This window comes from Macrobrachium rosenbergii, chromosome 42 (assembly GCF_040412425.1).
Source record: "Macrobrachium rosenbergii isolate ZJJX-2024 chromosome 42, ASM4041242v1, whole genome shotgun sequence".
NCBI classification, from domain to species: Eukaryota; Metazoa; Arthropoda; class Malacostraca; order Decapoda; family Palaemonidae; genus Macrobrachium; species Macrobrachium rosenbergii.
The window spans coordinates 13,333,009-13,359,660 of NC_089782.1; the positions used below are offsets into that span (position 1 = coordinate 13,333,009).

Below are 26,652 nucleotides of genomic sequence, written 5' to 3' on the forward strand. Positions count from 1 at the left end.
AATGGTTATACGGGCAGGGTATTTTACAGAAAAAATAAAGAATTTCATAAAAGGTCATAAGCAGAGATTATTGAAACTAAATCCTATGTAGTATATTTTAGATTTCCTTATGTATAAAAAAATCGACAGTTTATTATAAAGAAAAATTCAAACATAGTAATAAAAACATACTTTAGATTCTCGAAAATTCTACAGATGTTTTTTGATCACTTTAGAATTGGCAGTTTAATCAAGTTTAACGAATCCTCGACCATGAAGCCGTATTCAAAAGTTGTACCCAAATCTGCGTGATCTAGTATGGCTTGGGAGAAGTGGGTAGCTCAACAAAACTTGCCTTCCAGCCAGAGATCTTGAGCACACCAGCAGAGCTATTAATTCATGAACGTACTTGACATAGAGTAGGTATCTGCAGTTTTCTGTAAGACCGCATTGGGTCGAGCGGGAGAATGACGGCAGTAAACACCAGAAGAGGGGGACCTCTCTCTCTCTCTCTCTCTCTCTCTCTCTCTCTCTCTCTCTCTCTCTCTCTCTCTCTCTCTCTCTCATTGTCACGGCTCCTGTTGTGGCAAGGTTTGTTTTACTGTAACGGTACCACTCCGAATACAATATCCTCCATCTGCATTAGAGGGAACCATCAATTATTATTATAATTATTGTGAGTAATAAAAATCCACAATTATATAGTAAATATATTACTATGTAAAAAGAACCAAAGACTTTCGAACACCTGAACGGTGTTCCTCATCAGTGTTATTATTATTATTATTATTATTATTATTATTATTATTATTATCTCCAACCTGCAACTCTGATTGTGCGAAGATCCTATAATAAGGAAAGCAGCTGATTCCCCCTTCATGCCAGGAAGGATGACCTCTCTACGGAGGCTTAAACAGGAATTCGAGATGGTCGTCACAACCAATAGTTAATTCGTATTCGTCACCCTCATAATTTTATTCTATTGTATTTTATTCTAACACCATTTTTGTCTTTCACATTGTAGATTGCGTAAACTTTTAATTTCTTATTCTCTACAATGCTTAGCGAGAGAAGAGTAGACACCTTTACCGACCTTCAAGAAGTCTCTGGTTCCCGTGGTGAGTATATGTAGCCTACCTGTTTTAGCCATTTGACCGCCAGAGGCAGGTGAAAAAATAGGAAACTGAAAACTGAACCGTGAAGCAATCCTGATACATCACGCCTGTTGTATGGGACTTGTTAAAACAAGAGTCGAATTTCATGCCCGTGTTTTTCACGCTGATTGATAATTTGTCAAGTGAGTTTTTAACTTAGCTTAGAAAATGAAGATTGGGCGGATGGAACTTTCTTAAGTCACAGAGGCAAAAACTCTGTTTATGGTGTGCAATCGAGTGGTTTTTTAAAGCAAACACGAATGTGAAGTGTTTCGATAACCATTTGCGTTAGATATGGCACACATTGCCTGACTCGCGCTCGAAGCACAGAAGCGTTTACACGTGTCAAAAGGCTGAAGTGCACGTGTTGGAATGCCTGCTGGTAAAAAGCACGTATTCTCTCGCGTGTTATTAGCAACTTTCATGCGGATTTAGGAAACCAATACGAGGGACACGGTTAAAGTCTTCATTTATTCTCTTCTCAGTGGTTGCAAAGCAAACAAACTACTAAACAAGACAGGCATGGGATGCTGATACACCTGGAAAATCTCAGATTTTTAACAAAATTATATATTTTCACTTTAATTTACCATTGTCCTCCTGTTGTTTGCATGTTTATCTCTCTCCTTTGCAAATTATTGTCAAATCATTTCAGTTACACTGCGATTCACTTGTTCTTCGTATAATCCTTCATTTGGTAAGAAGGCGCTGCTGCCAAATCACCTGTCCGAAGTCCTATCAGTTCAGTCAACATCCCAGGTCACTGAAATGGCATTCCTTTGCTTGAATTGTATATTATGGTTTAGCCAAACAGAAACTGGAGCAGCTTCTCCTGGAGTTGCAATTCGATACACTACCACGGTATCCTGTAATTCTTAGTAATATTAACCCTCAATGACCAGGTTCGAGCCCGTATACTGACCTTGGATAACAACGGTTGGGTAGCCATTCAAATGAATCAGACGAATTCCTCGGCCAAGATGAAGACTACTGTACTCTCATGTAGCTAACCAAGGTCTTGCAACAGGTCTCTGATACAACCAACCAAATTAGCAGCACCAGTATGATGTCCTTCCAAACAATGCTGCTCTGGAAACTGTTCAGAGTTGCTGTCTTGCCTTCGAATGCAAGGTGGGGAAATGGACTGATTTTTGGTTCTCCTTTATGGTTACAGTTCACGACTGAGAGAACCTTTCTGACAATTTGAAGTACGTACACCCAGTTGCTCGGATGCCTGGGAAGCACCACCAAGACCACCGACACAAGACTTCAGATCAGTTACGGAAACTATGAGACAGCTATTACCTTATTAAAAAATAGGTACACTAATGATGTTTGGGTACAGTTTCATTTGAAACAGCAACTCCTTATTAGCCTTCTTCACCCATGACACAGCCACAAGGAACTGACCAAGCTCTTATTTCGCTTGGACTCTGTTAGCAAACCAGTGCCAGACTATCACTAACAAGCCCTTCAATCCTGCTTTGCAACAAGAAGTCATTACTAGTTGCTTAATTCTATGAACCCTGATATATATGTATAACTGTCATCAAGCAATCAAGAGAGGACATCGAATACCTCTGCAAGGTCCTCAACAAAAATGCTATGATCCCAAGTGGTTAGCCTTCAGCAATCATCAACCATATTAAACCACACTCATCCATCCAAAGAAAGCCATTACAGTCCTTTGCAACCTGCATGTTCAACAAACCACTTTTATTCCAACAGCTTCAAGCAAAATCAGCTCAACCTTGACTTCAAGCTCATACTGGCTGGAGTTCTGCTCTGGGCCAAAGTGCACCCTCCAGTTCCATGAAACCTGTTTGTAGTCCCACTAGATATTTTTGTTAGGGAGACCATTGTGGTGAGTTATTAGAAAAATGTGCCACCTATGAGGCATAAAAGGCAAGTATCCTTTTTTAAGTAGACATTTACTTTAAATCCACAGAGACTGGACTTCAATCATTCTTAAAGGCTTTGCCTAATGCCTCAAGAAAAAAAGTTATAATAACACTCACGCTGTTCCAGCACTTATGCAGCCCTGTGGCATCGTCCTCGTCAGTAAGGACACTCAAAGCCCTCCAGCTATCCACACCGTGAGTACCTGCACTGCTGCAATGGGTGAGAAACACTTTCATTCCATCACTTTGCCTACCACTGCTTACTTGTTATAACTGAAAAAGATACAGTTGAACATAAGCACCTTCCTCAACAGTGTATTGTGGTGCACATTTTGGTATCTATGCCTTATTGAATAGTTGGGACTATGTCATATTACCAAATCCAGATGAACCTGTCTGTACTCTCAGGAAATGAGACTCAACCTTATTGACCCAGTCCATTCACATATTCAGGCGGGTAAGAGGCATCTATTGGTAGACTTGTTCCATTACAGATGGAAATATCTGTGGCACTCCCAAATAAATAAATGTTACAAGGGAGCTGTAGAGTAAAAGTCTTATTGGCGGGTACTGCAATTGTTCATGACCTTGAGAAAAATTGAGGTTATAGCTTTGTTGCATAGATCTGCCAGTGCCTTTATTTTTGTCTAAACACTTTCTTGAACATCTCATTGGCTTACCAAGAGTGCAGTAGTACAATCTCAGCTAAATAAACAGTCATTTGTCATTGCATTATAGCTGGTTCACTTAAGGTAGATTCTTGGACTGACGAGACATTTGTTTGGCGGCCTCTGATTGGCTGGTACCGGGAGGTAGGCGGCTCGCTCACTGTCTCATTTTTACGTCTGTAGCTCAGAAAACTAGCAATATGTTTATATTTCTTCATTTCTCCCGTTTTGCACAAGATATGAAAGTTTAGGTCATACCATAGGATTTGGTATTAATTGTACAACTAAATCGTGATTTCCTGAAATCAAAAAGGAATTACAACGAGTAAAAGTGAAGAGAGAAGCATTTAATTCTTTATGCTTTTTTTACTTATCATCGGATTTTGCATCATTCATGCGATCAAGATAAAAAAAAACTTGTGTTTCATACAACAAATTCACCCTGAATACGCTGTTGCTTTCAGATTTTAGATGCGCGTGATATGTGAAGAGAAAATGAAGAATATGTCTTATGCTGCATCAGTTCTTGACTCAGTTTGGCAGTAGTGCCGAGAGACGATGATCTGCAAACAGAGAGAGCTTTGCGGCGCCTTCGACCGTTGCCAGTTAGTGATATGAGAAATATGCATTTTCGACAATATTTGCCGTATTATTATATCATTACATTTTCTGTAAATAAATGCATAGAATTCCCATTATGACTGTCGAACATTTTCACTCCAGCATCATATATGTTCATATGTCTGGACATATCTGATAAGAAAAAATAATCAAATGGATGCATCTGGATGTGTTGGGTTCAGTTTAGTCCAGGTGAGAAATTAGCATACATACTGTAGGCTACGTGATAAATAACAGTCCTACATAATGATCAGTTCATTATCATGGCCAATTGTTTCTCTGGTCAATAACATCAAAAGCTTATGGTTTTCATATGTTCATTCAATGAACGAAAGTACATTTTTATTTCTTACCATCAAATCTATTGGCAATGTCTAAACTGAAGCCAGCAAACCCAGATGCATCTGTGAGGTTCAAGAAGACAGGTTTGGGTATGACTGATTTATTTCTAGGAAACCAGGTATACATTGAGGAATGCAGACGGAAAGGAAGTGACCGACCTGTGGATTCCCATGTCACGCATTTGGACAAGAATTTGCGTTTGTTAGATGACGTATAAATGAGAATAATTTGCATTACAATAAATGTACAAAGTAGTTACATACATCGGTGGAAAGGGTGGATAGTAATGCGTATGGAGAGATGCATAAAAAAATATTAAATAAATAACGGGTAATATACATGGCGTGATTAATGCAGAAATGAAGAGGCGTTTGATGCCTTTACAAGTACTCCCCCCCCCCAAGACAATGATTACAGAGATAATTATTGGATGACATGAACATTAATCACGGAGGCGCTGGGGGAGGAGGAGGCGACCCCTTCTCTTTGAGAACTGTGGGCAGGGGGCAACGTCGACTACTGGATCTGCCGCAGCATGGCCCCTCCTCGGTGGGGTGGCGGGTATGTTTGCAGGCGTGTTTTGAGGGGGTGACCCTGGGACATCTGCCTGCCTCCTCCCGGATTTCACTGTCCAAAAGGAATGCTGGTTTTAGCCTGTCGATGGAAACCCAATCCTTCCGGCCGTGGACGTCAATGAGATACGCCTTGGGGGTCCTGTCAATGACTCGGTAAGGGGCCCCTATATGGCCTAGTCAAGGGCGGTCGACGGGCGTCTATCCTGACAAAGACGTAGGGGCAGGAATCCAGGCTGGTCGGGCTATAGGTGTTGGTTCTGTCCATGAAGGTCTTATGGCAGTGAGGGGTGTACCCTCTCTACCATGCCGTTTGCTGTGGGGTTGTAAGCCATCGTGCTGTGAGATGTCGTACCCATCAGGTATGCCAGGAAGACCCAGAGTTCTGACAGGAATGCTGAGCCCCTGTCCATAGTAATGCTGTCTGGCACCGTGAAGTGGCTGATCCAAATGGAGAGAAGAGCTTCTGCGCAGGATGCTGTTGACGCCTCCTCCATAGATGTCGCCTGTGGCCAGCAAGTGGAGCAGTCTATGATCATCAGGAGGTACCTGGCACCCCCAGACTGCGGTAGAGGCCGACGAGGTTGAGGAAAATCACCAATGCCTGATTCTGTGTGCCTTGTGACCTTGCTGGTTTGGCACGGGTACAGCTCCTTACCCACTTGTGGGCATCCTTCCTGATGCCGTGCCACATGAACTTCTCTGTCATTCATCAGGCACACCATTGTACACCCTGATGGATGGGAGAGGCCGTAAATGATGTCGAATGTCTGCTTCCTCCTCAAGGCGGGGGCGGCGGGTGCTAGTGTCACAGAGAAGCATTGCGCCCGAACCGCCCAAGGGCACATCCTCCCACTTGAGTGCCATCAGTGCCGTCCTGTAGGCTGGTGTTTCCGGGTCTGCTGCTTGCTCCCTTGCGAGGTCTTTGTAGTTTATGCTGAGGTGCAGGGAATTGATTTCCACCCTTGACAGGGCGTTGGCTACTGGATTCTTCCTGCCAGGGACGTAGGTGATGGTGCAACCAAACTCTGAGGTGGCAGCCAAGTGCCACTGCTGCCTCACCGACCACACGTCACCTGCCTTTGTAAATGTGTGCACCAGGGGCTTGTGGTCCATGAGGATGGTGAATGGAGTGCCATCCATCAGGTATTTGAAGTGCCGCACAGCCTGGTAGATTGCGAGCAGCTCTCTGTCGAAGGCGCTGTTGTGGGTCTCTGCCGGCGACAACTTACGACTGAAGAAGGCTAGAGGCCGGGGGCCGCTGTCGACTACTTGCTCAAGCACTGCCTCAAAGGCAATGTTGCTGGCGTCAGTGGTGAGTCTCAGGGAAGCGGTGGGGTTATGATGCGTTAAGGTGGTGGCACTCGCAAGGGTTGTCATTGTCTCTTCGAATGCCTGCTGTTGTGGATCACTCCACGTCAGTGTTTTTGACTTACCCTTCAGAACTCCAGTCAGGGGATACATGGTGTGGGCGATACCTAGGATGAATCGGCGATAGTAGTTTACCATGCCGAGGAACTCTTGAAGGGCCTTGATTGCAGCTTTGGGAACTTTTTTATTGCTTTCACCTTGGAGACCATAGGGCGCACTCCTGCTGAGGAGATCTCATGTCTGAGGAAGTCTATTTTTTCCACCCCGAATGTGCATTTGTCGAACCTGACGACTAAGCTGTTCTGCAGGCGCTTCAGGATGGCGCGGACATGGCGAAGGTGTTCCTCTGGGGACCTGGGGAAGATAAGGATGTTGTCTACGTAACAGACGCAGAAGGGCAGGTCACCCAGGATAGTGTCCATCAGGTGCTGGAATGTGGCCCCCGCATTCCTGAGGCCGAAGGTGGAGTAGAAGTTGTACGTCCCAAACGGCGTGATGATGGCTGTCTTCGGGACATCATCAGGATACACAGGAACCTTAAAGTATGATTTTAGCAAGTCCATCTTCATGAAGACCTTGGCCCCGTGAAGGGCTGTGTACTTGGCCTTGTCTGGCTGTGAGTCAAGCCATTGGATGATCTTGTTGAAGACCTCTTCAGGTAGTGTCGTCATAGTAACATCTGCCTTGGTCTTCTCATCTGTGATGCGCGCCATGCAGAAGTGAGCATCTGCACGCAGAAACCAAGATGCTGTGTTCTGGCGTGAAAATGAGGGGAGCTTTATTGCATCTGGCTTTGTGGGCGAAAGGGGCACGCAGAGGATTTCTGTGTTTTCGGATTGCGATTGTAGTTCAGACTCTGCTATCTTTCACACACCAGAACATGAGTACGCACCGTATTTAGTCTGCTATTGGTGTTAGAATTCGAGTGGTCGACATGAGTCGTGAATGGCGAGGGTCAAACCGTTCAAAATGCCAAAACGTACCCTTGCGGGGACGCAGTTATTAGTCTGTTAATGGCATGGGATTCCTCCGAGGAAGGAGCTTTCTGAGGCCTAGACTGTGTTTCAGTTTTGAGTCCGTTAAAGGCCCTTTGAAGGTCAATGCGGCCATATTTAGTCCGTTAATGGCAGGACCAAAACCACATGGTTACCTGTTGCTCCTCGGGTCACCAGTTGTGAGGTTCAAGAAGACAGGTCTGGGTATGACTGATTTATTTCTCGGAAACCAGGTGTACATTGAGGAATGCGGACGGAAAGGAAGTGACCAACCTGCGGATTCCCATGTCATGCATTTGGACAAGAATTTGCGTTTGTTAGATGACGTATAAATGAGAATAATTTGCGTTACAATAAACGTACAAAGTAGTTACATACATCAGCGGAAAGGCAGGACAATAATGCGTATGGAGAGATACGTAAAAAATATGAAATAATAACAGGTAATATACATGGCGCGATTAATGCAGAAATGAAGAGGCGCTTGACGCCTTTACACATCCATCTGATTATTTTTATTTTTTCTTATCAGACATGTCCAGACATGGGGACATAATTGATATTTGAGTGAAAATGTTCGACAGTCATAATGGGAATCCTGTGCATTTATTTACAGAAAATGTAATGACATAATAATATGGCAAATATTGTCGAAACTGCATACTTCTAATATCGCTAATTGGCAACTGTCAACGGTTGGGAGGACCAACGCGGTGTCTTGCAGATCATCATCACCGTCTCTTGGCAAACTTGTAAGGACAGGATTGAGTGACATACTGGCTGGGTGTTGACTGGTTTATTGGTGGTTCCTTACTGAATGAATGTACAGAATCTTCGAAGTTGTTATTGGCTGGTGTGAGCCGCAAAGTAGCATCTACACATGGACAGGGGAAAACAGAGGTAATGGATTTGGACATCTGTATTTGTCGTCAGACAAACAGATGGCGATTGTGAGAGACCTAATAAACGTACAGTGATAAAACATATAACAATGGAAAGGCCATGAAATTCCACATATGGCCAATGCATGAGATTCAAGACAGATCAATGAATACAATGCAGTAGCATAATATGTGTGAAATGGTGAGACTTTGCTTTGGCATCTTCACAAACAGAAACATACATACAGTTTGATACAGAAGATTCGGTGGAACATTATGAGTACATGATTAAAATGCTTGCATGGCAATGCAAACAGTGGTGATTGTACATAAATCGAGACAACAATGGTTAGGGAGAAACAGACGGAAATAATGTATGGTAGAAGTTGCGTTCCTTGAGAGAAAACGGGATGTTCTTGTTCCCTCTTTGTCTGGGTCCCTCCGAAGATATGACGCATGCACGCACACACGTGTGCTCAAAAGAGACAGCTATCGGTGCGATGGATCTCTTACAATACTCCCCCCCAAGCAAGGCATCGATGCGGAAATCGTCTTGCTGACAATTGGAATGGGCTCGAAGGGCTTAGGCTAGAGGCGGGTAGGAGGCTGAAGGGCGGCGCCGGCCGGCAGGAACTCGAGGAGGACGGTAGCGGGTTGAAGGATGATGTCAGATGATCCTTTGGTAGCCAGCTCGAGGGGGACAGCAGTAGCCTGAAGGATGACGGCGGCTGATCCTTTGGTAGCCAGCTCGAGGGCTGAAGGATGATGGCGGCTGATCCTTCAGTAGCCAGCTCAAGGGGGGGCGGCAGCAGGCTGAAGGATGACGTTGGTTGGTCCTTCGTTGGTCAGCTTGTCTGGTACGAGTTCGGGAAGCTTCAGGCTTCCTGAAGGAGGCGTCCAGGGCTCCGGTGGGGTGGGTCATCTTGGAGGGTCAGACATCTATTGAAGACTCAGGAACAGCAGGAAGCGGGGAGGCGGCAAAGGGTTCGTTGGCGCGTGGGACGTCATCTTGGGTCGGACGCCTGCCATCGGCTCCTTCGTGTCGCTCTGGAGTCACCAGTGTAATGACAGGATTGAGTGACATACTGGCTGGGTGTTGACTGGTTTATTGATGGTTCCTTACTGAATGAAAATACGGAATCTTCGAAGTTGGTATTGGCTGGTGTGAGCCGCAAAGTAGCATCTACACACAGACAGGGGAAAACAGAGGTAATGGATTCAGACATCTGTGTTTGTCGGCAGAGACATAATAAACGTACAGTGATAAAGCATATATCAATGGAAAGGCCAGGAAATTCCACATATGGCCAATTGCACGAGATTCGAGACAGATTAATGAATACAATGCAGTAGCATAATATGTGTGAAATGGCGAGACGTTTGGCGTCTTCACAAACAGAAACCTACATAAAGGTTGATACAGAAGCTTCGGTGGAACATTATGAGTACATGATTAGAATGCTTGCATGGCAATGCAAGTAGTGGTGATTGTACATAAATCGAGACAACAACGGTTAGGGAGAAACAGACGGAAATATTGTATGGTAGAAGTTGCGTTCCTTGAGAGAAGACGGGATGTTCTTGTTCCCTCTTTGTCTGGGCCCCTCCGAAGATACTGTATGACGCACGCACGCACACACACGTGTGCTCGAAAGAGACCGCCACCGGTGCGATGGGTCTCTTACAAACTGAGTCCGGTACGGATGCAACATAAGACATATTCTTCATTTTCTCTCCACATATCACACACACACATCTAAAATCTGAAAGCACCACCAGCGTATTCAGGGTGAATTTATTGTATGAAATTACAAGTTTTATTTTATCTTGATCGCATGAATGATGCAAAATCCGATGATAAGTAAAAACAGGTATAAAGAATTAAATGCTTCTCTCGTCACTTTTACTCTTTGTAATTCCTTTGTGTTTTAGCGCATTGATTTCAGAAAATCATGATTTAGTCATACAATTAATACCTAATCCTATGGTATGACCAAAACTTTCCTATCTTGTGCAAAACATGAGATAAATGAAGAAATGTAAACATATTGCTAGTTTTCTGAGCTACAGATGTAAAAATGAGACAGTGAGCGAGCTGCCTACCTCCCGCTACCAGTGAATCAGAGGCCGCCAAACAAACGTCTGGTAGGCCCAAGCATCTATCTACCTTAAGTGAATCAGCTATAGTCATTTTGTTGTCTATTGAAACCAACAAAATGTCACCTTTGTACTCTTCATTCCCACTCACCTGCATCCGGCCTCTGTAGTTGACGTGTCTACAACTGACTAAGAAGGATGTTCCTTATTCTCCAGTGTTATTGGAATTTTTTAGGATTCTGTCCCCATTCACCTCTGTCAAGGTTACTAGTTTTCAGGGGTCTATGGAATTTACCGACATTATTGAATTATGTCGTCCTTAGAGAAGAACCGGCACTTATTACCTCTAGTAAGTTTCTTGCTGCTCTCCAGACATCGCTGTTCGATGACTGTTTTGTCATGTGCTACCCAGGACCCACTAAGTCCTGGTGTGAGGTTCAAGAAATGTCAGAAGTGAAAGACTGATCCTTAATTATGTTGTTGTTGTTTCAGATTTAGCTGGCCTTGTGCCAGCACGGGCTCTTGCTCCTAGAGCAGCCCGTAATCCTTAATTATTCTCGACAGGTGTTTATAATGCGGAAAGCGAACGGAAAGGTGGCGGGCGACCTGAAGCCCCCCGCTGCGTCCATACAGAGGTTGTTTGTTAACAGGCATAAAAAGACCTATATAATGCATTACAGAACGTGTAAAAGGCATATATATATTATCAGCGGACAGGCCGTACAATGATGCATACAGTGAGATACATAAAGAATCTGAAATAATAACAAGTAACATATATGACGTGATTAATGTATGTATGAAGAGCGAAACACAAGAATGGAGAGGCGATTTGGCGCCCTCACACTGGTGCCACTTGTGGAGCAATGCGTAAATGCACAAAGCTTAGCACTTTATGTGCTTAGTATTTAGCAGTAATATTTTTTTAATTGGTTGTTGTTGGCTCAAAAACTGTTGCCCTGCGAGCCATTGTCACTTGTTTTTTGCGATACCATCGTCTTTAGTATGACTGAAAAATTGCTGCCAGCGCCTGACAGAGAATTTTGAGTTCCTGATAGGCCTGCATGTCAGAGTTCCCTAACCCCATCTACCTGTCACTATGAAATTTTTTTATTTATTTTGCCATGATACATCTTGCCTCTTACAAGACACTCTTCAAAGCAACTCTCTCCTCATTCTTGCCCTAGCCACCTGGCATGGAGGACACCTTGCGCGTACTTTGTGCACAGAAACGCAAGGAACTAAACGAAGTAAGAATAAAAGCAAAAGAGCTACAGCAGCTATACCAATAAAACGAGAAGAATAGAACAGGAACCCTTTTGTTCACAGAAGGAAAAATAGAAGAGAAGAAAGGCATTCTTCGAAGAATGTGAAAGACGATAGACAAGAAACTGCAAGGGGTCAGGAACTAGGACGAGTGTTCTTAGGAAGTGCCGATGCAAAGGAAGCGCCTCTGACATTACCCGAACACGCACCCATTGTAAACAAACCCAAGTCTAGGTATCGCTAATAATATTTCCCTCCTTTAAGAACGAAATTGTCAAGAATGGTTTCCACTTGCTGTGTCCCAGATTGCAAAAACAAACGTATTAAACAATCCAGTCAGCATGTAAGGTTTTACAGAATCCCGAAATATAATCTAGAAAGAAGAGCTAAATGGATACAAGCTATTGGACGGGGAGAAGATTGGAGACCAACTGCCTTCAGTAGAGTTTGCAGTGACCATTTTATACTAGGTAGGCTAATGTTTGATATTCAAAGATTATCAGTAAAAGTAGAATAGCTGAGGGTATTTCAAAGTATTAGCTCCGCGCCTGTTTTTACCGTGGAAGTTGGTTTTTCCTATACTTAACTTTCTTATACTTTTAGGGATGCTGATAAAGGAGACACGTTTGTTTTTTGTCGGCCAAGTGTTATTTGCCCCCCTAACTCTACCCAACAGTAAAGGGATGCTGTGGGAATTTTGGGTTTTGGGTGGGGGAGAACATGCACAAATGTAGCAGACATGTTTACATTGTGGAAGCGCACTCCGGAAGTGTAAATCGCCCGGGAGCCATTCATTGCAGGGGGGAGCGGCTGAGGGAAGGGGATGAACGTGGGGGAAGGCAGGGAGAGAGTTGCTCACGTCCATCCAAAATGTGGGGGAAGGTGAGGAGCGGCAGTGGGGAGGCAGGGGGTCTCGCGCAGAGGCAAAACGTACTGTCACAGAGGAAACAGAGGGGCCGGGTTGCGGGGGTTAGGTAGGAGTGCATTAAGAAGAGTAACAGGCTGGCAAAAAACAAAACGTCATCTCCTTTACCAACAACCCTAAAGGTATAGGGAAAACTAATTTCCAAGGCACCAATCAGTCTGCAGGAGTTCCAAACTCATAAAATAATCTAAAAGAAAAAAACACAGTTTGATACACTAAGAAACCAGACCCCAGTAAACTTACCTTAGGGACTCTGAGCGTGTTTCTTTACAGAATGCTTTTTGCTGAATGTCCAGCCTGCACTCACTACCGCACCGAGGGCTAAAATTATCTTTTTTTTTTTTTTAAAGACCGTGATCTTGACGCAGCTGAATTAACATCTCATAATTGCTGTAACAATATATGTAAATTTCCCAGCAGTTGACGTAACAGTTTTTGCAGTTAACGACCAAAGGGTGGCTTGTTACAGGTTCAAAGGAGCATACGGCAAGGAATCAGACGCAAACATGTGGGTGCAACAGTTGGAAAGACGGTGGTCTAACCTGTGGGGATCGCACACGAATACCCCCACACCCCCTCCAACGGCGGGAGAAACTTCTCAATTCCTCCTGAAACCCCCTTCACCATGTTTAGTACTAGCCCCCGGGGGTTCAAATGTATTTTGCCATGTTCAGTACTAGCCCCTGGGGAATCAAATGTCCCTAAGTGCATTTCGCAAAAATTGAAACTTAGAAGGACCGGAAACGAACATTATCCCCCTCAAAAGGCTGTAACCTGTCCCGATCAGCTACTGGCTGAAATCAGGCTGCACAACTGAAGTAAACTTTTACCGTGTTGTTTATTGTCGGTCTATTATTATTAACCTCACCTCTATCCAACATGGTTGGGAGGCCTATGGGAACGTGGGGTTTGGGTGGGGAAAATCGCTGGGAGAAGGACCGGACTGTCATATTGTTGTTATGGAATGGTTCCATGCATGCATAAGTCATTAGGAAGCCACATGTTCAAGCCCCCAGGACCCCCCGGTGAAGGAAACTTCACTTTTTACTTAAGCTCCCCTGTAACGCTGCTCATGTGCAATAGCATTCCAGGATGGCCAGCATACAACTTCTGAGGTTAATTACAGTCAACTGACAAAAAATAATGATAAATTCTTGATAAGCAACCAAAATACTATAAGAAAAATCAATTTCCAAAGTAATAACCCATGCGGAGCTGTTGCTTAGTTCTACCAACCTTACTAACTGATGGCGAGTCCTAACCTGGTTGGGATTAAATGGCCCCAAGAAGTTTAGATTTATGGAGATGCCTCGACCTTACAAGCCTTTCACTAATCCATGAAGCCAGCTCAGTTAGCGATGGCTTTCTTAAAGATTGGCAAAAATACCTTTGGTAAGCATTGATGCTTATGGTGGTAGATTAATGCTTCATCGTTTATTGTTAGATTAATGCTTCATCGTTTGTTGTTATTTTCTTTCTTTCCTTCTGTTTTTTCTTTCAAGGAAGACACAGAAACTCTTCCTGAACCACGTGCATTATTTATTTTCAGTTTAAAACATAGGCCTACACATAGTGAAACCATGACCAATTCCACATGACATTTTAATAGAAACTAAGACCAAACTACAGATAGGGAAACACAGCAACCTTCCATCTGGCATATTTCATACACAACAATTATAAGATTAGCAGAAGCTCTTTGTCCTGAAACATTTGAATCATATATCAAGGTCTAAAAGTTTAAGTATTATGTGGTCCAGGTGTTTGGCCATTACAATAAATCACAGACACTTTGTTGAATTGACTAAAAACAAAGTTCTCATAATTTACAAATAAGAATATATGTATAGATACATATGTATGTTATGTGCCAACAGGTAGTTTAAATTAACATTACTGGCTACTGAAGTGTATAAGCGATGAATGTGTCTGCTAGCTGCATTTTGTTTTGAGCAAGCAGCATCGTCAAAAACTGCTTTGCAGCATAAGAATATCATACTTGTAAGTAATTTTCTGAAATAGGTTTGATAAGCAAAATATGTTGTTTTTTTTTACCGGCTCACTGTCAAACATGTTCTGCTATATTTGAAAAATTCTGTGTTGATATGGTATTCTTACACTATGTGAACAATTTTATGAAAATCTTTTCTTCCTAGAGTAATATCGCAATTTTAAGAAAAAGATGCTGACTTTTGGAACATTTTTCACTGCGCTGGCATACTGTATTTCAACATCTCTGATGGGGAATTAGATCCCCCTGTTCAACTTTAAGTACTGCACTGTGTTATTAGGTTTATCTGTGAGGGCATCACTGCATGCTTCATGACACAAGAACTCTGATTAGCAAAGCATTTTTCCTCTGAGCTGGACGTTTATTATCCCGAGAAAAAGATTTAGTGAGCTCACATCCAATTAATGAACACTGTAAGGAATGTAATAGTTGATTTATATACTTCCTTGAAATCTGTGAATTTTGCGATCAAGACAAAACTGCAGAGATTTTGCAATAGGTTCACTTGAGTTGAACTGCTAGTTTTACATTTTTTTTTTTAATCTTTACAACATGATAAAATATTAGTTAGTTACCTAAACATAAATAAAATTTGATTCTTACAACTACCTACAATAAAGTTCTGATCATAACTGACTTACAAACATGTGAGATAGAAATGTCAAAATGATGGGCCACAGTGGCTTCACTTAATTTGGGTCAGGGCATCTCTGTAAATCTAGCCTCCTTGAGTGCCCCCTCCCCCCATCTTGGGTAAATTTTTACTTTAAACCATTCAAAAGATTATACAATCAAAAGAAAATGAAAAAGGGAACCTAGAAGAAATGACACTACAAAATATCAAAGCAAAACCCTAAAATTTTTTATTCATATGCAAAAAGATGAATAAAATAAGAGTAGAAATAGGCCCTCTAAGAATTGAAGGGCGATTAACGAATGAAAAAGGAAATATGTAACATATTAGCAGAAAGATATAAGAGTGAATTTACACCTAGAATTGAAAATGAAGATAATGATACAGAAATAAGAGATGAAAATACTGAATACTTATCAGATATAGATATTACAGAAGCCGATATTGTGCAGGCTATTAATGAAATTAAAATGGATCAGCAGCAGGACCAGAAGGAGTACCTGTCATATTGTTAAAGAAAGTGGTTCATTCAATCGCAAAAGCCGCTAGCAATATTATTAAGACAAAGTATAGATACAGGCAAGATTTATGATGAGCATAAATTAGCATATATTACTCCTACTTTCAAAAGTGGTTCAAGACTAGAGGCAAGTAATTATAGGCCTGTGAGTCTGACATCTCATATTATGAAAGTATATGAAAGGGTAATAAAAAAATATAATGAAACATTTAATGAAAATAGATTGTTCAATATAGGACAACATGGTTTTGTACCGGAAAAAGTACACAAACCCAACTGTTAGTCCACCATGAAAGCATATATAAAAATATGATAAATGAAAAAGATACAGATGTGGTTTACCTAGACTTTGCAAAGGCTTTTGACAAGGTAGATCATAATATATTAGCGAAAAAATTAGAAAACATAACATTGTTGACAAAGTAGGAAGATGGATAAAAGAATTTTTGCAAAACAGAAAACAGATAGTGATTGCAAACGATGAGAAATCGGATGAAGCTACGGTAATATCCGTGTACCACAGGGTACGGTGTTAGCTGCATTGCTGTTTGTGATTATGATTGCAGACATAGACAGTAATGTTAAGGACTCAGTAGTAAGAAGTTTCGCAGATGACACAAGAATAAGTAGAGAAATTGCTTGTGATGAAGATAGGAACTCGCTACAAAGAGACCTAAATAAAATATATAAATGGGCAGAGATAAATAGGATGGTATTTAACTCTGATAAATTTGAATCAATGAACTATGGTGATAAAGTAGGAATGCTATATGCATATAAAGGACCTAATAATGAGACAATCACAAACAAGGAAGCAGTTAAAGACCTTGGTGTGATGTTGAATAGAATATGCTATGCAATGATCAAATAGCAATTCTATTGGCAAAATGCAAAGCAAAAATGGGAATGTTGTTCGGCACTTCAAAACAAGAAAAGCTGAACACATGATTATGCTTTATAAAACGTACGCACGTAGTCCACTTGAATACTGCAATATAATATGGTACCCACACTACCAAAAGGATATTGCACAAATAGAGAGTGTACAAAAGGTCATTTACAGCTAGAATAGAAGAAGTTAAGGACCTTGACTACTGGGAAAGACTACAATTCTTAAATTTATATAGTCTTGAAAGGAGAAGAGAACGCTACATGGTAATTCAAGCATGGAAACAGATAGAAGGAATTACCGAAAATATCATGGAACTAAAATTATCAAAAAGAGCAAGCAGAGGTAGATTAATAGTGCAAAAACTATACCAGGAAAATTAAGGAAAGCACACAGGACATTAATCCACCACGCACCAGCATCGATAATGCAGCGTCTATTCAATGCGCTACCAGCTCATCTGAGGAACATAACAGGAGTGAGCGTAGATGTGTTTAAGAATAAGTTCGACAAATATCTAAGATGCATCCCAGACCATCCAAGACTGGAAGATGCAAAATATACCGGAAAATGCGTTAGCAACTCTCTGGTAGACATCAAAGGCGCCTCACACTGAGGGACCTGGGGCAACCCGAACGAATTGTAAGGTCTGTAAGGTAAGCTACAATCACGTTCTAGAGTTGTAAATATGATTTTACTCTGTTTTAATGCATGCTTGAATAATTGTGATGCTCATTTCAGCAGCAAATTGGTAGTTTTAAATAAGTAACTTACCCGGTAATTATTTAGCTAAGAGTTTCTAACTCGATGGCAGATTCAATTTTGAAAATCACGGTAGCATTAGTTTTTTATTCATGTAGGTGACTAACCTCACCCACTTTTGGGGTAAGAGAGAGAGGACCAACTCAGCTAAGAGCTTCACTTTTGTTTTTGCTGGCTTAACAGCAACATGTTGTTAAGAGAGCAGCTCAGTTCTGGTTTCCGTCTTGAGATTTTTACCTTTTGGTGGTGTATTTTCTGCTGCAGTAGCCTTTGGCTTTTGTATTTGAATTAGTTGACAGTGTTTTATCCTGATTTTTTACTATTATTCTCCTAGGAGATTTACTTATTTTGACTTGGTTACCTAGTACCTATGTCAGACTCTGCCGCATCGAGTAGGTATTGCAGCAGAGGCTTGCAACACTCGCTTGATTAAAGCATGTTAAGACTCACACACTTTACGTACGACATGTAGAGGGCAAATTTGTTCAGTTGAATTGACATGTGAGGAATGCTGTGAATGGGATGAGAAAAATGGAAAACTTTAGCTTCTCACCTATTGAAGTTAGAAAGGGATTGTAAAAGGAAAGTGGGAAGCGTACATGTGAAGTGTAAGTGGAGGAGGTGGCTGGCCGTCCCACTAACTCTCCTAGGCAAAGGTCACTGCCATACTCCCCCAGCCCGGGGAGGAGGCATAATGGAGGCCCAAGGGAGGTTGGCGGGGTCTGCCCACAGGTAGTCGCCCCCCTCAGTCGCACCTGTGATGTCCCAGGTGTTGACAAAAGACAGCCATTGGAAAGGCATGTTAGGTGTTCATCATCTATCATCTAGTTTGGGAGATTCTAGCCCTACTCACGGCCACCAGTGGAGATTCCCAGACAAATCTTGTCCATTGAAAAGACACATATCGCTCAGGGACCAGTCCCCTCCGTCATATGGCAAGAGGTTTAGGGAACAGCCTGGTGGTCCACAACCATCGTGCCGCAAATGGGACAGTCCTGAACATTTTTCACCGTCCGTAGCTCCCAGGTCATCGTCAGTATCCCACAAGCTTTCTAGTTCTTCGTCCAAGTGAGACTCTTCTCGCAATCATTCCCGTTCTTCATCTGAGCGCCCGGCCGGGAACGAGCAATGCCCATTGGTGGCTGAGTGCCCATTGACAGCCAAGCGCCCGCTAGTAGCTGAGCACCCAGTAGAGAAGAAGTGCCCAGTAGCGCCCACACACCGCTTGGCGCCAGAGAGCCTTCCGGCGCCAATGCATACTTCCATGACTGAGCACCCAGATTGTTCGACGCCTGCTCCTGTTTTGTTTTCTTCTTTATTGAAGTGCCCGGTGTCTTCGCTGTTTCACTTGACATCTACAATTCTGTCAAGTAGAGTGGCTGTAAAAGTGGATGTAACAACTCCCAGTTTGGACCCTTTCTTGGTACTACCTCAGAAGCAGTTGGATAATATTTTGGGTATTCTTAAGAAGTCTACCGCTTCGTCTACAGTAGCACCCGAAGATCCTTCACTGTCCCCAATCTCATCAGAAGAGGAAGATTTAGGACAGGAATCCACCCTGTCTGCTTATGCTGCTTTGCTGAATTATTTGTTAGACAATTTTCCAGATTTCTTCGCACCAGCAGCTCCCTCTTCTCTTGCTTCCCCAAATATGATGAGTGACCTGCCTGGTGATTCGTCTAGACTTCCAGAAGTGGTTTTATCATCCTTGTCTAAGAATGCTATGGGGAAAGTGGATAACTGGCTTTCAGAAAAAAGGCGTCAAGGCAAAGCTTGTTTTAGCATTCCGCCTTCTCATCTGTCTGCAAGAAGATATCGGTCGTATGCTACTGGAGAAGCTCCCTCCCTGGGAGGCTGCCTCCTCCCAGAGGGACTTCTCCAGACTCATTGATTCAACCTGTAGGTCACCCTTTGCTTTAGCAAAGACTATGTTCTCTGCATTGGAGATAGACCATTTACTGAAAAATCTGTTCAAAGTGTTTGAGATCTTTAGTTTTTTGGATTGGTCCATAGGGACCTTAGCAAAGAAGATGAGAGACTTGGATCATCCTCAAGATATTGCAGTTGATTGGCGTAGTGTTCTCTTTTGCGCGGAAAAGGCGGTCAGAGATGGTTCAGTGGAGTACCTTCCCTTTATGCCACGGGGATCGTGAAAAAGAGAGAACTCTGGGTCTCCTTTGTATCAAAGGGAGTGACTTCTTCACATAAGTCAGCACTTCTCCTCTCACCCTTGGATAATACACATCTTTTCCCGCAAGCAACAGTGGAGGAAGTTACCTCTCACCTTCACAAGAAATCGATTCAGGAACTACTTACTCAATCCACGAGACATCCAAGAGAGTGGACTGCCACCCCTACTATGTCATCATCTCCTCTTCAGCCTCACCCCTTTTGAGGTGGCAGGCAGAGATCACAGTCAAGACCACGAGCAACTGTACGTTTCGCCTCGCATGCAGTCAAGAGACCTGCTTCCAAACCTGCAACTCGTAAATGAGGACTCAGTCCTTCATGCGTCTGTGGGTGGCCAGACTCCAGCTTTTTTGGGAAAGTTGGAGAATGAAAGGGGGACAGTTCAATGGGTGATCAAAGTTTTAAGGGAAGGGTGTTCCATCCCCTTCAAAGAGAGCCTTCCTTGTCCAGCTCCTGTCAAATTGACAGCGCACTCTACAGGATCAAAGAGGTTTTTACTTATAGAACTTACCTGGTAGTTACATATAGCTGTACATCTCTGTGACGCCAAGGCAGAATTTTAAATTTCAAGCTAGAGCTAAAAACACCTAGGTGATCCCTCTACCAGCGCCCTCTATAGGTAACAAGGAACTATCCCAACAATGTTCTAGAACCCATTAAGTTTTTTTGCCGAGAGACCGTAACACGGTCTAATTGTGGTTGAATTTTTGTCTGCAATTTTATACTTAAGTATTTCTTTGTGGTTTTTTTTCTAGCGCTTTGCTTTTGTGGTCGAATTAATTCTTTGTACAATATGTCTGATTCTGGTTCCCAGTGATAGATATTGTGCTTTAGGCTGTAGGACTTCTGTTGCTTCAGGGATCGACCCCCATTCAGTTTGCTCTTCATGTAGGGGTAAATTTTGTAATTCAGAGAATACATGTCTGAGGAATGTATGCATCTAACAACGGATGAATGGTCAGCCTTAGAGAAATATCTACAGTTAGAAAAGGACAGAGTTAGGAAAGCTTTGCAGAGGTCATCATCTGCTAAGTCTGTAGGGCAGGTAATTCAATCTGTTAACCCCTCTCCTATTAACTCTCCTTTGTCCGACCCTGGATCCCAAAATCCTATCACCGTGTCAGAGTTAAAAGTCCAAATGGACACTAAATTTTCAGCTGTGCTTTCCCAGCCATCCAGACGATGGGCCAAGCCATTGAAAAAATTGGCTCCTCGAAGTGAAGTGTTAGTTGAGGAGGTGTCTGTTCCCCCACTCGTTCTCCCAGGTCTAGACCTCTGTCGACTCCCCTGGTTCAGGAGAGGGCATGTCGAAACCGAAGGGAGGCGAGACCAGCTTGCTCCCGTGCAGTCACCCTCAAGTATTCCTGTTGTGCATTCCCAGGATGCTTCCATGCCATAGAAAAAAATCGCTGCTGGGATGTGTCTTCAGTGGTGATGATTCGGATGGTCCTCCTCGAGGTGGACGCTTCAAGATTCTTCTCGCCCTCTCAAGAGGTCTCGCGCCGTCTCCTGCAGCCATTCCAAAGAAAAGATCGTTGACGGATCCGCATGCGGGCTGTAGCTTCTGGGAGGATCCTGAACCTTTTTTCCTCCGCCTCTTCAGTAGATCAGCCCCTCGCCGGAAGGAACCTCGCCGTACTGATGCCCGAATAAGCGTGTTTCTGGTTCCAGGAGTGTCTACATCTCGTCCAGCCTCATCGCAGATAGTGCCTCCTCCTACTGGTCAACAAGATCCCCGTTTTGTCGCTCAAGTCACTTCAAATTGACGGATCTTATTCCAGTTCTTTTTGTGGCGCTCGTGCTGCTTCGGGAGCACCTGTTGCGAGACACTTCCCCGAATGCGCCACAAGTCTTGACTCAAGAGCCTCCCACTTCGCATGCACCAATGAAGAGGCTCAACCAGACGCTTCAGCATTCTTCTCTGGCTCCGGATTCGCCACGTTCGGTTTTCGAAACGCCACTTCAGCATGGCGCAGACGCCACTTCAGCTTGGCGCAGCGCCACTTCAGCTTGGCGCGCGCCACACTGACGGATTCGGCGCCATGGATCGGCATGGTCGAAGACTTTAGATTCACTACGACCTACTTTTCTGGAAACTGTTCCTGTGCACCAATTGTCTCCTGTGTCTTCTGTAGAGCAAGAAATCAAGAAGATGTAGAAATAGAAGAGGACTTTCCAGGAATCAAGGAGAAAATCTTCAGTTATAAGGAGTTACTCAAGTTTTTCGGGAAAACTTTGGGGACTCTTTAAGCCTTCGACTCCAAGCTTCTCCCAGATCGCAGTTTAAGAGGGATAACGCCGGATCCAGCTCCTTTTACACGCCTAGTTTTGGCGATTCTGGACCAAGAAGGCTATCAAGAAAAAAATTAATTCATAAATCTCAGACAAGAGAGAGCAAGGCAAGAGTATGTTTTGTCTTCCTCCCTCCAGATTGGCTCATCGCAGCCGCATGTGGTACGAGACTGGAGAACGTTTTTCTTTGGGTGTGTCTGCCTCCGCTCAAGGAGACTTCTCCAGTCTGGTGGATTCAAGTCGTCACACAGCTCTTCAATCAGCGAAGATCTTTTCACGCAGTCAGAGTTGGATCATCTTCTCAAGAGTATTTTCGCTGTTGTGGAGGTCATCAGTTTCCTTGATTGGTCAGTGGCGACTCTGGCTAGGAAAGTCAAAGAATCGGACTTTTCGGGCGCGGTCGAATGGATTTCACCAAGAGTCGACTGCATAGACAAGGGGTATGCGACAGTGCCTTGGAGCTAACCTTTTTGCAACCGAGTTCTGAAGAAACGACAACTCTGGTGCTCTTTTTGGTGAAGGGTGTTTCCGCAGCCAGAGGTCTGCTCTCCTCTTTGCTCCTTTGTCGAAGGACCACTTGTTCCTGGAATTAGTTCGAGAGACTGCTGAAGTTCTCACACAAAAAGCAACACAGGACCTGTTGGCTCAGTCAGCAAAGAGGCCAAGAAGACTACCCGATGCTACTCCACCAAAAACTGGTGTTTTCGACACTTCCAAGACGTTCAGGGGCAAGTCTGCTTCTCAGGCCCTTTCCAAGTTTCGTGGGAAAGGAAAATCTTCTACTTGACCTTCCAATTTTCAACAAAAGAAATGAGTGTGCTGTCCTCCACATAGCAGTAGGTGCCAGACTCCAGTCGTTCTCGGAAGCCTGGCAAAAGGTCACTCAAGATCCTTGGACCTTTGATCCGAGAGGGGTACTCCATCCCATTCCAACAAAAGCCCCCTCTATCGGACGCCCAGTCGTTTTTCCAACATACTCAACGACTCAGAAGTTTTGCGCTTCTTTAGAAGTTAGAAGCACTACTAAGGAAACAAGCCATCGAATTAGTGCCACCCCATGCTCTCCGGGGTTTTACAACCGTCTCTTTTTAGTTTCAAAGGTGCTTAGGTTGGAGGCCGGTTCTAGACGTTTTCATTGAACGTTTAAGAAAGAAGACGAAATTTTCGATGGAAACGACAGAGTCGGTTGGACATCTCTTCAACCAAAACTGGATGGTCTCGATAGACCTCCAGGATGCGTACTTCCACGTTCCTATCCATCAGGAATCAAGGAAGTTCCTGAGGTTTGTTTTCCAAGGCAAAGTTTTCCAGTTCAGAGCTCTTTGTTTCGGACTGTCAACTGCACCTCAAGTGTTTACAAGAGTTCTGTCAACGGCGGCAAAGAATCTTCACTTGCAAGGAATAAGGATGTCAATGTATCTGGACGACTGGCTTCTGAAAGACACCAAAGCCAAATGTGGGAGGACCTTCAAAGACATTATCTCTGGTAAAGGAACTAGGCCTACTAGTCAATGTTCCGAAATCGTCCCTGTCACCATCACAGCAGATAGTTTATTTGGGAGTGAGAATGGACTCTCTGACTTTTCAGGCTTCTCATCAATACACGGAGAGTAGAGTCTTGTCTAAACATGATAGACGACTTTCTACATCGCGAGGTTTGCTCAGCCAACCAGTGGATGAGCTTACTGGGACCTTAGCCTCGATGGAGAAGTTCGTAAAAATTGGGGAGACTCAAGATGAGGCCTCTGCAGTTTTATCTACAAAGCCAATGGCTCACAAAAACCCATCCGGATTCCTTTCTTTTCAAGATCTCAGATCAGATCAAGAAGGAGCTGTTCTGGTGGAATTCAAGGAAAGGCTACAGGAGGGAATTTCCTTTATCAAAAACCCAGACCTCACACTCTTGTCAGACGCTTTAATCAGGGGTGGGGAGCGACTTTAGACAACAAGGAATGTTCGGGCCTGTGGCAGGAAGAGCAGAAAGAACTGCACATAAATGTGAAAGAACTGAAAGCGGTACATCTAGCCCTGATGCAATTTCAGTAAGAAGTAAAAGGCAAGGTTATTCTAGTTCAGTCGGACAACACGACAGCTCTTGCTTATATCAAGAGGCAAAGGGACTCATTCCTTCTCCCATGTATCAGACGACCATGAACTTTTAGAATGGTCGGAAGAGAACGAGGTCACGTTATTGACCAGGTTCATAAAAAGGCGAGAGGAATGTAACAGCGGATCTTTTAAGCAGGAAGAATCAAGTCTTGCCCACGGAATGGACCTTACATCCGCAGGTTTGCAAACGATTGTGGAATCTGTGGGGTTGTCACTAGTAGACCTGTTTGCAACAGACAGAACAAAAACGCTCCCAGTATATTGCTCCCCAGATCCGGACGACAAGGCACTTTGGGTGGATGCAATGACAATGAGTTGGGATTGCCTAGATCTTTACGCTTTTCCACCGTTCAAAATTATCAGGAAGGTCTTGGAAAAGTTCAGGAACCACAAGAACACCAAGATGACTCTAATCGTTCCTTTCTGGCCATCGAGGAATGGTTCCCAGATCTCCTCCTCCTCCTCAAATTTTCCGAGGATCCTCCCCGTCGAGGAAAGATCTACTCAGACAACCCCACTTCCTGAGGTTCCATCAAATTTGTCCGCTCTACGGCTTGTCGCCTGCAGACTGTCGGCGACTCTCAGGAAGAGAGGTTTTTCAAAGGAGGTTGCAAATCTCGCTATTCTCCTCCCAGAAGAAAGTCTTCGGACGCAGTATACCAGGCTAGATGGAATCAGTTCAGAGACTGGTGCAATAGACATGGAGTTTCGTCTTCTAAAACCTCTCTAAATCAAATAGCGAAGTTCTTGCTATCCCTTTTAAGGAGAAAGGATTGTCTTTGAGCATTTATTATTAAAAAATATCGATCAATGCTTGCATCAGTATTTAAGCACAGAGGTCTGACATCTCGAACAATCAGGATCTAACAGATTTACTTAAGTCTTTTAATACCTCAAGACGAAAGTTCCTAAACAAATAGCATGGAATTTGGACATCGTTCTTAAATGGATTTGTTCAGATCAACCTCACCCAGCCTTTGGCAAATGCATCGCTGAGAAACTTGACTAAGAAAACTATTTTTCTAGTAACACTTAACAGCCAGGAGGGTGAGTGAGGTTCATGCCTTGGACAAAACTATTGGTTTCTCTCAAGGAAAAGCTGTATGTTCTTCCTCTCTTTAGGTTCTTAGCGAAGAACGAAGATGCGCCAGACCATGGCCGAGGTCTTTCAACATTAAGAGCCTTTCAGATCTTGTGGGAGAAGGAGAACAAGAGAGATTGTTGTGCCCGGTGAGAGCCTTAAAGTTCTATATTCACCGAACAAAAGGTATCAGAGGCTCTTCGGAGAACTTGTGGTGTTCTGTGAGAAACCCGTCAAGACCACTTTCTAAGAATGCTCTTGCTTTCTTGATTTAAGAGAAGTTATTTCAGAAGCCCATGTGAATTGTCAGGACTCAGACACGGGAACTCTGAAAGTGAGAGCACATGAGATAAGAGCTGTAGCTACTTTTTGGCTTTCAGGCACAACCTCTCAGTGCAAAAGATTGTGAATTCTACATTTTGGCGATGTAAGTCGATCTTCGTTCGCATTACTTGTCAGAATTGAAGACTGATTTTGACAATGGCAGTACCTTAGGGCCTTTAGTAGTTACTGACACGGTGGTGGGTGAGGAGAAAGAGGCAACCCTATCCGACTAACATTTTCTCCTTGAAGTTGGAAATTGAGTTTGGTTGCGTCGTTTGTAGGTACTATGTTGTTGGTTTAGGAGTACCTACAATCTTTTAATTTTATGGTTGAAAGTTTTTAATTTTATATTTTGGTGATAGAGGTGATCCCTTATTGTTAATTTGGTTCTGTGCCCAGAGCAAGGGCCACTAAGTCTTGTCCGACAAATCGTTGTCCTCTCCACGGCAAGTACTAACAGATTGTATCTGACACCCGGATCCTTTATATCCTGTCTATACAATCGAGGGATAAGCAGACTACAGAGGCAGTAACCGCTGAGTCAGCAATCCTTCAAGGTAAGGAACTAAAATTCATGTTTTTGATTTCTAACAATATATGTGGCTGACATGATCCCACCCCCTCTAAAGGTGCCAATCAGCCATATGTAACTACCAGGTAAGTTCTATAAGTAAAAATGATATTTTTATGATAAAATAAGGTTTACTTATACTTACCTGGTAGTTACATGAGTAAACCCGCCCACCTCCTCTCATGTCAAGTGGGCTTAAAACTTAATGGGTTCTAGAACATTGTTGGGATAGTTCCTTGTTACCTATAGAGGGCGCTGGTAGAGGATCACCTAGGTGTTTTTAGCTCTAGCGAAATTTAAAATTCTGCCAATGTCAGAGACGACAGCTATATGTAACTACCAGGTAAGTATAAGTAAAACCTTATTTTATCATAAAAATATCATATTTACTGTAGCTCTCTCAGAAGAAGTGTCGTCACTCCTCGAGAAGAAAGCAATAGAAGTGGTGGAAAATACAGTCTGAGGGATTTTACAACAGGCTTTTTGTAGTACTCAAA

At 43.3% G+C, this 26,652-nt stretch overlaps 1 protein-coding gene across 3 annotated transcripts in view; it reads left to right on the top strand.

Moving 5' to 3' along the window:
- LOC136827951 (uncharacterized) overlaps nucleotides 1-26,652 on the top strand; it is a 505,229-nt gene that overhangs the window by 404,487 nt on the left and 74,090 nt on the right. Inside the window, exon 1 of one of the 3 annotated variants that reach the window (XM_067085507.1) lies at nucleotides 12,002-12,317. The exons of 1 other annotated variant lie outside the window; for it this stretch is intronic. In XM_067085507.1, coding sequence (XP_066941608.1) covers nucleotides 12,128-12,317 — 190 coding nt within the window. In that variant the 5' untranslated portion in view covers nucleotides 12,002-12,127. Of the gene's footprint in view, nucleotides 1-12,001; nucleotides 12,318-26,652 lie in introns of those variants that run through there. One more of the 3 variants, XM_067085506.1, reaches the window with a different exon arrangement.